The sequence below is a fragment of the Geotrypetes seraphini genome, chromosome 13 (assembly GCF_902459505.1).
Source record: "Geotrypetes seraphini chromosome 13, aGeoSer1.1, whole genome shotgun sequence".
NCBI lineage: Eukaryota > Metazoa > Chordata > Amphibia > Gymnophiona > Dermophiidae > Geotrypetes > Geotrypetes seraphini.
This window is the reverse complement of record NC_047096.1, coordinates 75,943,938-75,958,305: the sequence shown is the minus strand read 5'-3', so window position 1 is coordinate 75,958,305 and position 14,368 is coordinate 75,943,938. Positions and strand designations below refer to the sequence as shown.

The following is a 14,368-nucleotide window of genomic DNA, read 5'->3' as shown; positions in this document are numbered from 1 at the left end:
TTCCGATCTTTGTGGGGGGGGTGAGGGGATCAATGAACACTGAAGGAGTGTCTCTGCAGTGATTATCTGGTCATTTTGGATATCTTTTGGGCATTTATATCTGTTTTTACATCATCTAAGTCACAACGTATAAGTTCCGTCCAGAAAGTTTTATAAAAGCTTCGATTGTCTCTGCAGGATGACTAAGTCTAGGTCAGCCCACATCCCACCCTAACCACTCCTCCAGCTACGCCCCTTTTAGCTCTGGGCATACAGTGGCATTCAGAGGCCTAAAAAAGTCCCTGGATATGTCCAAAAGATAGGTCTGATTATTGGCACTTGGACGACCTGTCTTTTGCGTCGTCCATGTGCCAACTTGGGCGGGTTTTTAGACGTCTTTACGTTTTGATTATGAGCTCCTTAGTCCAGCAAATGTCCAGGTTTTTTTTTCGTAAGCTATTTTTCCTACGATACGAAAAAACTGGAAACTCGCTGGACTAAGAGTTCCTTTTACTAAGCCGCGTTAGGGCTTTAACACGCGGAATAGCGTATGCTACACTGCCGTGCGCGCTAGATCTTAGCATTGAGCTGGCGTTAGTTCTAGAAGCGTAGCGCGCGGTAATTTCCTGAGTGCACTAAAAACGCTAGCGCACCTTAGTAAAAGGAGCCCTAAGTGTATAGCTCTCGATAGAGCAGGGGTGTCAAAGTCCCTCCTCGAGGGCCGGAATCCAGTCGGGTTTTCTGGATTTCCCCAATGAATATGCATTGAAGGCAGTGCATGCAAATAGATCTCATGCAGATTCATTGGGGAAATCCTGAAAACCCGACTGGATTCTGGCCCTCGAGGACCGACTTTGACACCTGTGCGATAGAGACTACATTGTTTAACTCAGTGATTCCCAACCCTGTCCTGGAGGAACACCAGGCCAATCGGGTTTTCAGGCTAGCCCTAATGAATATGCATGAGAGAGATTTGCATATGATGGAAGTGATAGGCATGCAAATTTGCTTCATGCATATTCATTAGGGCTAGCCTGAAAACCCGATTGGCCTGGTGTTCCTCCAGGACAGGGTTGGGAACCACTGGTTTAACTTGCTTTTTTACTAAACATTTCAAACCACCCTCATATTGTGATCTACAGGGTATTTCTCCGCTCACTAAATCACTTTACCTGTTCTACAAACAGCTGAGTTATGATGACAGATTTGGGAAGTAATGCATTATTAACATGGTTAGGGTGGCTTCCAGTACACTTGGATTGGATTCTCAGCCTTCCTTAGTTTTCCTTGTATTCTTTTTCACTTGGAAATGTTGATCATGTGCATGACATACAAATCAAGTGTTTTGATTGGTTTAAGCTTGTCTCTTTCTGCCAATAGTGAGAAGGAATGCTACTACTTATCATTTCTATAGCACTGCCTTTGGGGGTTTAGCTTTTTTTTTTTTTTCCAAAGCAGCTCTGTATTAATCTGCAGCACAATTAAGAGGCTTTTTGTGCAGGAGAAGTTTTCACTCAGCTGTTGTCTAAGGCGAAGTGCGGTAGGTCTGTGGACTTTGATTTCTAAACTGCTTAAATCCTTGAGGCAGAAAAGTGCTGACTTTCTGAAACAGTTGTTATGCAGTGTGGGTGCATGTGTTTTCTTTATGCTTGAAAAAAATAGTCACTTTGCAAAATCATTCATGTAATGGTGATTATTCAAACTGAAAATGAAAAACTGGTGTTGCTTCTCTGGGTAGAAAAAAAATTCCCATGAATCTGTTACCCCAAAAGAGGCATATTGAACATTGTCTCTTAAGATTTAAGAGATGGGAAGGCAGTTAATGACTACATAAGAACACAAAATCTTCTAAACTGGGTCAGAACAAAGGTATTATCAAACCCAGCGTATTTTTCAGATAGTGGTCATTGTAGGTCATTCTGCAGGAAGTCCCCTCCCCTTTTGCTGGCATCATTGTCCTCTGCCAAGCCCACCCACAGAAGAATAGAACTGCATCATAGGGGGGCGGGACTTTACAGAGAAGGGTGAAAGAGCATGGGGATTCCCCACTGAAAGACAGCCTGCTGCTGTCATTAAAAAAGAGCTTTCCATTCTTAAGGTGGTCTGCCCTACACCCCAAAGATCCTGAGAATCCTGCAAATCCTGTTTTTTTTACCATGTTCCCACACATATCTAGCACAGGGGTGGGGAACTCCTGTCCTCGAGGGCCGTAATCCAGTCGGGTTTTCAGGATTTCAACAATGAATATGCATGAGGTCTATTTGCATGCACTGCTTTCAATGCATATTCATTGGGGAAATCCTGAAAACCCGACTGGATAACGGCCCTCGAGGACTGGAGTGCCCCACCCCTGATCTAGCAAGATACCAAGAAGTAGAGCAGTGGTCTCAAACTCAAACCCCTTTGCAGGACCACATTTTGGAATTGTAGGTACTTGGAGGGCCTCAGAAAAAATAGTTAATGTCTTATGAAAAAATGACAATTTTGCATGAGGTAAAACTCTTTATAATTTATAAATCTTTCCTTTTAGCTAAATCTTAATAATAATATTGTAATTTATAGCTAAAGAGACATAGGATCAAGAAACTGTTTTATTTTACTTTTGTGATTATGATAAACATACCGAGAGTCGGGCCGCGAGTTTGAGACCACTGAAGTAGAGCAAAGCTGCGCTATCACTGCTCACGTCCAGAGAAAAGCAGCCGGTTTTCCAAGGCTACCTGCACACTGAGGGCTCCTTTTACTAAGTTGGGCTAGCGGTTTTAGCGGGTGCTGGAATGCCACGCGCGCTAGATGCTAACGCTTCCATTGAGCTGGCGTTAGTTTATCCGCATAGCGCGGGGGTTAGCGTGCGTTAAAAACGCTACCGCAGCTTCGTAAAAGGAGCCCTAAGGGTTTATGAACTTTTATTCCAAGAACTTCTCTAACCCTTTTTAAATGCTTTTGTAACCTTGTAGCCCGTTCTGAGCTTCTCCTGGGAGGATGGGATATAAAACAAAAGAAATAAATCCTGCTACATTATCTTGACCACATCTTTCTGCAAGAAATTCCACCCTTACTTTAATTTAACCAGGTAATAATATCAGGACTGACCAAGTTGAATGCAGCTGAGAAATATAACTGCTTTACAAATGTGTGCTGTCCTCTGCCTAATACTAATTTCTGATCATGATGATAATGCCACTAATACTGTCTCTTTGCTAAATGTAAATTAAAAACCTAATTGTATTAGGTCCAGTATTTGATAATATAAAATGAAGCAACTTAATTTTTTTTATTTTCAGTTCAAAACTTTATTGAATTTTATGATAATACAAACAGCAAAACAGCACAATGTGAACATGCTTCAAGAAGCATAAAAATACTGAGAAAAAGAAAACAACGCTCGTCTGGTATATCAAATCACATAATAAAGAAAAGGTTGTGCTCATAAGAGGCGGAAGGGGAAGTGCAATACAGCAAGTTGAAGGATATGGTGCAGGGGAAGTGAATCTGCTTGAGTATCTGATTGTAAACCGCTTAGATAACTTTGATAGGCGGTATATAAACACCTAAAAAAAAAAAAAAAAAAAAATAGTATGGAGGAAGGCAAGTATACCATGTTCAGATAGGAACAATGCATAACCTAGGAAATACATCATAATATGAAACCTTGTAGGTAAATAGGACAAATAATCAAAGAATCCTTTTTAATGACGCCTTCACAATTTAACTCCAAGATTTTTCTCTCAACAAATTTTTAAAATAAATAAAAAAAAAAGTCTCAGAATTAATCTTTTCTTCTTTAAATAATCTAATATTTAATCATCTTCATTTTTATCCCTTCCCTAAGTGTTTTCCTTTTTTGTCTCTCACTTTTATATTATAAATTGTAATTTCTTCCCCTACCTATCCCTATGTTTCCAGTTCTTGTCAAAATTGTTTTTGGCCCGTTAGTCTCTATTTATTTTAATATTTCTTTTATATTGTAATTTTAATTACTTGTACATCGCTTTGAATAACGACAAAGCGATTAATCAAATACATATTAAACTTGAAACTTGAAGTCAATTAGTCATAAGCAGGTAAGCATATCCTGAACCACTTTAATAGCGTCCCATAAATCCATCATGAATGGAGCTTCTGGCTTATCCGATTTCTCTGATGCCGCCGATTTCGCCGGTGATTGAGGCTCGGGCTTGTGTCTTTTGCCAGTTTGGGCTGTAGCCATTGTTTATGGAGTCGATTAAGCAGAGTTAAAGATTCGATGTCAGGTGAAATGCAGCAGAGGAGGAAGAAGAAGAGTAAGGGCTGCCAGAGCTGAGTGTTCAAGCGACCATCTTAGTTGGGCTCCATAGCGCCCCCTACTGTTAACAACTTAATTTTTTAAATTTTCTGTGCCGTTCTCCCAGGGGAGCTCAGAACGGTTTTGCATGAATTCATTCAGGTATTCAAGCATTTTTCCCTGTCTGTCCCGGTGGGCTCACACTCTCACCTAATGTACCTGGGGCAATGGGGGGATTAAGTGACTTGCCCAGGGTCACAAGGACCAGCGTGGGTTTGAACCCACAACCTCAGGGTGCTGAGGCTGTAGCTTTAACCACTGCGCCACACGTTCTATGTGATCCAAATTCTCTTGAAATTGAATAGTCTCCATCGTCTCTAAGGTCACTGGTATGTTAATGCAAATGAACACAAAGGTTTGGTATCAATAGAGTGGCTGAAGTGTATCCAATAATCAAACCCCAAGAAGTGCAGGAACAGTGGTGGTCAGCAGCCCCAGTGTGGGCCTGTTCAGTCTTCTAGTGCCAGAAACACTTTACTGCCTCACTGAGATTGGCACCCCACCCCACAGTTACAACAGATGTTGCTAATTGGGATGTCTTTATTAGCAGGGGCAGAGGAAAAATGGAGAGAACCTGGAAAATGCATGTAAAGACTGAGCTTGGAAGAAGAGACCGAACTGAAAAGTATGGGTATCAGAAACTTCTGGAAACATGTAAATAACGTATTTGCTCTTGTAGTAGTAGCGTTTCTGGGGGAGGGGAGGACAACAGAGATCTAAGTATGGCGGCAGCAAGCCATGGGGCGCCACTTTACACGGGACGTAGAGATCAGAAATGAGACGTCCAGATTGGGATGAGCTGAAATCCCAGGGGCAGTTTAGAAAACGATGGCAGAGCCTTTTGTTAAAATACCTTCATGTGGTGTTGCTGGCATGTGCAGCGCGAGAAATTGCTAGGCAAGTGTTTCAACAATTTTTATAGATGACAGTACAGTAACCCCTCCGAATCCGTGGCTTCTGTACCCGCGGATTCAGTTATTCGTGGTTTGTTTGATTTTAAACAAAACTCTGCATTGGACCTTCCCCAGACCTTACCTGGTGGTCTAGCAGCAACGCGGGGCAGGATCGATCATCCTACTCTGCTTCCCTGTGCAGAGCCGTCATCAAAATGGCTGCCGTGAATTCCCGCTGTAGTATTGCTATTTTCTATTTCTTTGACTTCTGATCCTAGAAAGGTATTACATATTTTTATTTTAATCAGGTACTTTAGCTAGATGGTGAGCCTTTGGGACAGATAGGGAAGTTTTTCTCAAGTACCTAATTTCATTTTAGTTTGATACATTGTAAACCGCTTAGGTCAGTAAAATGCAGGAGTGGTATATCAAATCTTAAATAAATATAAACTACAACGGGAATTCATGGTAGCCATTATGATGATGGCTCTGCACGGGGCAGGAGCGTAGGACGATTGATCCCGCCCCGCTTCGCCGCTAGACCACCAGATAAGGTCTGGGGAAGGTCCGGGACGCAGGGTGGGTCAGAGCCGGCCCTGAAAGTTATCTGTGATTTTTCAATATTCGCAGGCCGGCTCTGCCCCTAACCCCTCCGAATATTGAGGGTCTGCTGTACTTCAAACCGCAAAAAAAAAAAAAAAGTACAGTGTACATCTCTTGTCATCCAATTTTATACAATAAACCACTTTCCCCCCCCTCACAGCAGTTCCAACATGACTATAGTCCACAGCATAACTAAAACAGAACAAGCAGAATGGCTTCAAATAGTATTTATATAGTGCAGAAACATGAAAAAAGAGCTGCGTTTCAAACTATAATAAATCAATCTGCTATAGACTAAATGTATGCAATTCTTTTCTGGGCCTATCACCAGTGGTGTAGTGAGGGTGAGAGGCGCCAGGTAGCACCCCGTGCGTGCGCCCCCGCTTCCCCTGTACCTCTAGTTAGTCACCACCGCAAGCAATAACTTCAACGTGCACCTCGCAACCTCGGCTCTCCCTCTAACGTCACGTCCTACGTGCGGCACCCAGAAGTCAACGGGAGCCGACACGAGGAGCACGTTGACGTTGATGCTCATGGCAGTGAGCAACTAGAGGTATGGGGGAAGGGGCGCACATGTAGTGGGAAGAGATGGGGGGAGGGGACAGAGGAGGTGGGGTGCCGGCACCCCCATAATGATAGTGTACCAAGGCGGACTGCCCCCCCCCTTACTATTACTATTTATTATTTCTATAGCGCTAAAAGGCGTACGCAGCATTGTACATTCTAGCACACAATAGACAGTCCCTGCTCAGAAGAGCTTACAATCTAACCCTAACCCTCACCCTCCACCATCTAAACTATCCCTCCTCACCGCTACCCAGAGAGAAGACCAAAAATCTCCCTCCAACAAGCTCAGGATAAACAGCATAAGACAGAGTCTGAATGACCCAAACCACATACAACAAAACCAAGTAAACCTCCTAACTTTGCAGCATTGAACTCCTTCCCTCCCCCCTCCCCCAACAATAAAAGAGCTCAAGCAGCAATGACAGATGACACAAATAGAGATCCCACCAAAAGCAATGCCTGGGCATTTACACTAAAAATGGAGAGGGGGTACATGGAAGCAGGTCATTTCAGGTAGTCACCCCCAGCAAAAGCAAAGGTGCTATAGCAGTGAAAAAAATTATTTAAACAATCAACTTCGTAATGTACTTCTTAATAATACAGAAGATGGGGAGACTAAGTAAAAAAAAAAAAAATACAAAACCCAAAAACATACAAAAGATGAGACTGCCATAAAAATGTAGCTGGAAAGCCATGACCACAGAAGCTCACAGTCTAAGAAACAAATTTCATGATTTGCAAATCTTAATGTTAGCAATAATATTTAAGTCTGCCTCTGTCATGGATAAATTGGTCCAATATTGCCCATGAATGTGGTGGAACTATAATCGGGCTATAATCTATTTAAGAAGGATGGACACGATCAAAAAGGTGGAGGTTATAGCTCGGTATGTGAGACACATTATTAAAAAAATTTGAAGTCAGGGGGCCTAGGGAAAGGAAGAAGCAATACGGATCGCCTTGAAAAAAAGATGATGAAACCTCTGTCAACAGACACAGACCACCTGACAAAGATCTGATCGTAGATGTCCCAAAACTGGGAAAGGGGAGATGCTGCTGTAGGTAGATTTCTTTTCAACCTGCTAGATGCAGATTGGAAAATCCCATCCACTGAATCTGAAAAAAAGAGAAGAGATTGTGGATGTCTTTCACACTATTCCTTTTTAAAGGTTTTTGAATTTGCGAGATTAGAGTGAGTGATGGAGCGTAGGAGTAGAGAATGACACGGACTATGTTTTGCCAAAGCTGTTTCAAGGAAGTTCCTCTTAATCTGACCGGTTAATCTTAATCTGACCGGTTCCATTATTCCCGCATCTCAATACCAAATCAAGTGGGAATAATGGAACCGGAAGATTAAGGGGAACTTCCTTGAAACAGCTTTGGCGAAACATAGTCCTATGTCAGAACATGATCCTCTAGCCATATTGATACTAAGATGAGTACTAATTTAAAATAATAATAATAATAATTTATTAAGAGATTAGAAAATATATTGATAATTATAAGACCGATGATGATTTTGGTGCAAGTAGTCTGTGTGTGAAAGTGAAATACGCACAGCGGCACCGCCGAGGTCTATGAGTGATTTACTTAAGGTACTGTGATTCAAAGAGTGTATTGTTGATATAGACCTTAAGAAAGCTGTATGAGAAGTATAGTGCCTGAAATATAAGTGACTTATGCATACTTTCCAAGTGCTTATTCTCATCTCTGTTTTCTTTACCTAGATCCGCTTTCCATTCTTTGAAAGCTTTCCTTTTAAGCTCTAATCACCTTTCATGTCTTGCTTTAGTAATGTTGATAGTCCTTTTATTTTTCTGTGACTTTTTCTAATGCAAGGAATACATCTACTGTACAGAATGGAGGGGCAGCCTGAGAACCAGGGGAACCGAAGTACAAAACAAAAGCACCTGCATATAATATGTGAATCACTTTGATTGTAAACACAGAAAAGCAATATATCAAATCTCATCCCCTTGCTGTAGTCTGGGCTTCCAAAATGGCCATCTTAAACTGTTCTCACCTTGTGTAAAAACATTTTAAATATTTTCTTAATGCTCTCGTTCAATTATTCAGAGCCCATCTTATTTTTCATACAGATACTAAACTTGTGGAGAGACTGGATCTGCAGACATTTCTGGCAGACAAACTGAAGTTGGAAAACATCAAAACAGAGTCTAGGTAGGTAAAGTAGATAAGTGTATTTCTTATTTGATATACAACCCATCAACACAGCCATCTGAGCAGTTCACAATGTATTGGTAGTATTTTCCCTATCTGTCCCTGAGGGCTCACAATCTAACCAAGGAACTTTAAAGAGGATAATCTTATAACATAGCATATTTATAAAGTGCAGATTTGTAAAGGCACTGGCGTAGTAAAGGAATGCGGGGGGTGCAGTCCACCCCGGGTGTGGTCTTCCTAAGGGCGCGGTAGCACCCCTCCTCCTCACCCCCCCCCTCCCGCTCGATCCTCTCCTGGCCACGTGCGCCCCTTGCCTTCCCCTGTACCTTTGTTGCCCTCTCTGATATCACTTCCGGGACCCATGCCTAGGAAGGGACATCAGAGGGAGCACCAAAAAACTGTGAGGGAAGGCAAGGGGGGCCCCCATGCAGCAGGGGAGGGGCACTACCGCCCCAGGTGCACCTCACCCTTATTACGCCACTGAAAGCAATTGCTGATCATGAGCCAATCACGTGACAGTGCCATTTAAAGAATTGTAACTTTGGTAAAGGTAGGCATCAGAGATGTAGGCCAGGGTTTTCAGGGCCTATATTTCTGGCGCCTACCTTTGACATGAATGGTGCCAAATGACACTTCCAGCGATAGACACGCCTACAGTGGTGCTAGGTGCTGTAAAGCACTTACAGTGTCGCAATTCAAGCACCGTTTTTTTAGGCGTCTTGAAAATCTGTTTAAAACTTCATTTAAATGGGGGGGTTTTCACTTACCGGTGCCTAAAAAATCTGCACCATTTATAGCAGGGGTGTCCTCGATGGCCGCAATCCAGTCAGGTTTTCAGGATTTCCCCAATGAATATGCAAGAGATCTATTAGCATACAAATAGATCTCAGGCATATTCATTGGGGAAATCCTGAAAACCCGACTGGATTGCGGCCCTCAAGGAGGGACTTTGACACCCCTGATTTTTGACACCCTTGATTTATAGCATATGGGTCCTGAAATATTTCTTGTAGCCCACACAAGCTCTTGCACAAATCTATATCTGCTCCAAAGCAGGTCCAACTGTTTATATGTGTAATGTGCACCTGCACACTGCAATGGGGGTGTCTGTCTGTCCAACCTTGTGGTAACACCGCCATTTCCTGAATTCTTTCTGGTCTTTCATAGGCTTTAGTGTGCAGGGGTAGGGAACTCCGGTCCTCGAGAGCCGTATTCCAGTCGGGTTTTCAGGATTTCCCCAATGAATATGCATTGAAAGCAGTGCATGCAAATAGATCTCATGCCTATTCATTGGGGAAATCCTGAAAACCCGACTGGAATACGGCTCTCGAGGACCGGAGTTCCCTACCTCTGCTTTAGTGAGTAGTCTCTCCCCATCTCAGCCCACCCCCCCCCTACACACACACATACAATGATTGTGAGTCCTCTCTTTCACGTTGATGCAGTTCATTTGACATCCCCTTAAAATGTTCACTTATTGAGCCCTTCCTTAGAGTTCCCTCAGTCCATCAAAAACCACAGTTCCGTGGCCTCAATGGTCCTCCATATGAGACTTCTAAGTTCTTCCCTCTTAGGATTTTTGACAGCATCGTTGAATGGTTACTGTTTCAGCAAGTCGGTGTCTATTTACAAGTAGTTTCATTCGAATGTCTTTTACCAAATGAAAATGAATTATTACGTGGAAACGTCAAATTTTTTTCACAAACAGACGCAAAGCAATCGTAGGCGCCTTGTATTAGAGGCTTGGGGAGAACAGTAATCACAACCTAGGGTTACCATATTTGCTAAGTCATAGTAACATAGTAAATGACGGCAGATAAAGACCTGAACGGTCCATCTAATCTGCCCATTATTGATAATCATTTTTTAAAAACATGATTTGATTAACATATCTCTTTTTTTGATACTTGTAGGCCATAAACTGTAAAGTCTGGTATTGTCCTAGGTTCCAAATGCTGAAGTTATTGTCCAAGCTCACTCCAGCCTGTCCAACCATCCCATTGTTTGCAGGGTATCTACCGTAAAGTGGCCAGCAACATGTTCCATATTAGTGGAGTTCCCATTGATGCTCACCCTATACCGAATCACCATATACATCCTTTTTTTCCCAATTAGAGAGGGAAAAAAAAAAAGGATAGCTGCTTGAAGTCTTTGTGGGAAGGTGGCTTTATCGCTTTTCTCCTAAATGCTGCAGTTCAGGGATATTCAAAGGGATTTTCAGAGTTGGGGATGAAGATTCTTAGGAGGTAATGTATTTTGAAAAAAGTTGCCATTGCTTAATTTTATTTTCTGATAGAAATGAGCTTTGAAGTATTATATATTGGAGAATGACACGGAGACAAATTTTTCGCCATCCCCGCGGGAACTCATTTTCCCGTCCCGGCGAGTTCTTTTCCTGTCCCTGCCCCATTCCTGCAAGCTCTGTCCTCATCTGCACAAGCCTCAAAACACTTTAAAATCATAAGTGTTCGAGGCTTGTGCGGTTAAGGCAGAGCTTACAGGAACGGGACAGCGACAAAACTTGTGGGGATGGGATGGAGAAATTGAGTTCCTATGGGGACAAATTTGTCCCTGTGTCATTCTCCATTATATATGAATGTAATTAAACAAAAACATTCTATAATCTCTGTGAGTTTTTGCACAGGTAAATATTTCTTTTTAACAGGCTCCCTGTTGCCTCCGCAGTGCTTCTCCACCCCTGGAAAGAAGGCCGCTGAATGCTGCCGCCCTGCACATTCAGTATGAGTTGGAGTTAGCAGAGCTGCGTAAGGCTCAGACAGAGGTGAGCTTGGAGATGAATCTTCTTTTCTCTGACATTTTTGCGAAGTAACGCCAACACTAAAAGCTCTCTTGTTTCCATTGATGAAGCTATCTCAGATTGTGCTTGATCTAAACAAAACTCTCCAGCTAAAGGAAACTGAAATACAGGAATATCAAGCCAGGTGAGAATCAGGTGGTTGTTTTTTTTGTCTGGTTTCATGCTCTGATATTTTTTAAATAATACACTCAATTGTTCTAATGATTTAAAGTAATGTCTAGGCTATACTTCTGGGCTACATCCTGGACTTTAGAAAAATCCCAGTATTTGTATTTATATCTTTTTGTTGTACATAGATCTTTTTTGACGTATTAAACAAATCAGATATATTTTTCAAACTTAAACTTGCAAGTCTATAAATTGACACCTGATTTTAGGCTAAACAGCCTATCCACATTAGTGATGAACTAGCTGGTCAGTTCAGGATTACTGTATGAGCTCTTAGGCCCAGATTCTGGAAACAGCAGGTCGATCATGTGTAGGCTCCATTACCAGAATCACGGCTTATGTCAAACTTAAGCGCTGTTAATGTAGGCCAAGGTTTTAAAGGCCTACGTTACTGATGCTTAAGTTTGATTGAAAATCACGCTGTGAATGGGCCGAGCGGTCATTGCCCTTCACCTCCTTGCCTCCAGGCTCTTCTGGCATTCCTCCATACTGTTCTTACACCTCTGTTCATCACCACATAACATCACCACATAACTTTCCTGGTCTCTCGGGCCTCCAAAGATCATTCCAGCTATTGCCGCTCCCTCTAGTCGCCACCAGTCACTCACTCTGGTCACCTCCGAACATTCTGATAGCCAGTCCCTCCGGGCCCTACTGGTCACTCTAGTTACTGGCCTCTCGGGTCCCCACCAGTCCTGGGCACCACCGGTCGCTCTGGTTGCTAGCCTCTTGGCTCCAGCCAGTCACTCTAATTCCTCCGCTGGTCACTACCAGTCTTTCCCTGATACACTGGTCTCTCCACAAATCCTCTGGTCGCTCTCCGATGACTCCCCTGGTCCTTCAAGCATTCCACTAAGGACTCTCCCTGGTCCCTCAAGCACTCTCTCTCTCTGAGCACTCTCCAGGGCACTCAAAATGCCCTCCCCTAGTCATCGAGGACAGTCCCTCCAAGCTCTACCAGGTAGATTCTCATTCTAAGCTACCACTAGTCTCTCTGGTTGCTGGCCTCTCAGTACCCCTCTCTCTGAGGACTTTCCAGGTCCCTCAGATGTGCTCTCTCTGGGCCTTCTACTGGTCATCAAGCTTGAGGGCTCTCCAGTCCCTCCAAGCTCTACCAGGTAGGCGATTCAGGTCTCTCTCTCTCTCTCCCATGCACCGTCTCCGCCCCCACCAGTATTGGGCTTACCGGGCATTAGGTCAAACGCCCAGCTCCTGAAGAAGCTCCTGATTTCTGCACCCAATCTCACTCAGGGTGAATAGACAGCTCCCAGCGGTCTTTGCAAGATCTTAGGCAAATTAGCATTTTCAACTGCTCAGGCTCCTTCTGCTGGCCCTGGGAGAGGAACTTCACCCTGTCACACATGCCTAAGGTCATTTTTGGCCATAACTGTTTCCAGAAATCACCTTAGGCACCATAACGTAGCTGCGATTCTGATACCTACCAAAGTAGGCGTTTGCTGGCACCTACTATTTTTTAATGGAATTTTAATTAGTTTTTAAACAGCACAGTCAATGACTGCACTGATTACCGCCTCCTAATTTAATTGTTTTATAGTGCCTACTACCGCCTTATGGCACCGTTTTAAGAATCTGGGCCTACAAAATGGGAGGTGATGAGTGCTCATGCAGTAATATTTATTTTTTTATTAGCCAGACATTAATGGCAATATTAGTGCATGGCAGTTAATATAAAAAATTGGCCATTTTACAGCTGCAGTAGAAATGGCATTGGCGCATGGGGAAAACCTGCACAACATGCGAGGCTACTTTTTTGCCACAACTTAATGAAAGGGCCCCTTAATTTTTCTGCTATAGTCTTGGCCTTCCTGTTTTTGCTTGTTTCATTGTGTTTTTCCGAGATAACTCTGCAAATGCTGGAATGCTCTTAGCTTTCATCACCTGATAAGATATAGTTGTGTCAGCTCTGCATTGCCTAACAGACAGATACCAATTGAACTCTTCTATCAGTCGGGGTGTACAGATTGAAGCCAGAAATCTAGTGGACCAGAATGCACAAAGGCATTCCTTAATGCCCAAGACATAAAGGAGAAGATATTTAAAGAGAAAGGACATAGAGAACTAAAGCTCTGCCTGTTAAACTGTGCAGACAAACAAAGGAGCTGGGCAGAAAAATGTGATCACCAAAGACGGCTAAAGGAGAGGCAAGGGTTACGAGATGTCTGGGAAAAAACAGACATGCCTTCTTTTTAGAGGACTGTCTGGGAGGTTTTTTTTAAATGGGGAGACTGTCCAGGTTTAGCCGGTTCTCCTTATCTCCTCCCTGGGCCCGGCCGCTGTATTTTAATCTTTGGGCAGCTGTCAGCAGTAACAAGGTGAGCTTGCTGCTGCTGGCCTATTCTGGAAGCTGCCTCTCTGCAGCGACTTCTGTTCCTGTGTAGGCAGGACCTGCAGAGAGGTGGCTTCTGGGGCAGACCAGCGGCAGCAAGCTCACCTCATTGCTGCTTCTGGCTGCCTGAAAATTAAATTACTATAGTCAGGTCCAGGGAGGAGGTAGGTGGGGGGGGGGGGGGGTTGAGAGCTAGAGAGGTCATGAGGGGAAGCAGCATTGGAAGGGGGGGGGGCTGGAGAAACAGCATGGAAGGAGGGCTGGAGAAGCATTATGAAAAAGAGTGCTGGGAAAAAAAAGCATGGAGTTGGGTAGTGCTGGATGGGAGGGGAAGACAGAAACAGCAGGAGAGAAGGTTGGAAGGAGAGGGGCACCTGCAAGGGGGTTGTTGGGGGTTGGAAGGAGAGAGAAAGAAAGAAAGAAGCGCCTACAGGAGAGGGGGGGGGTTGGAAGGAGAGAGAGAGAGAGAGAGAAGCACCTTTTGG

At 43.5% G+C, this 14,368-nt stretch overlaps 1 protein-coding gene across 1 annotated transcript in view; it reads left to right on the top strand.

The window, feature by feature from the left end:
• The first annotated feature begins 1,411 nt into the window (after window positions 1–1,411).
• LOC117347076 (autophagy-related protein 16-like) overlaps window positions 1,412–14,368 on the top strand; it is a 41,745-nt gene continuing 28,788 nt past the window's right edge. The window contains exons 1-5 of the mRNA XM_033917430.1: window positions 1,412–1,519; window positions 4,851–4,957; window positions 8,466–8,547; window positions 11,236–11,332; window positions 11,419–11,492. Of these exons, the coding sequence (XP_033773321.1) occupies window positions 4,867–4,957; window positions 8,466–8,547; window positions 11,236–11,332; window positions 11,419–11,492 (344 nt within the window). The 5' untranslated portion in view covers window positions 1,412–1,519; window positions 4,851–4,866. The remainder of the gene's footprint in view (window positions 1,520–4,850; window positions 4,958–8,465; window positions 8,548–11,235; window positions 11,333–11,418; window positions 11,493–14,368) is intronic.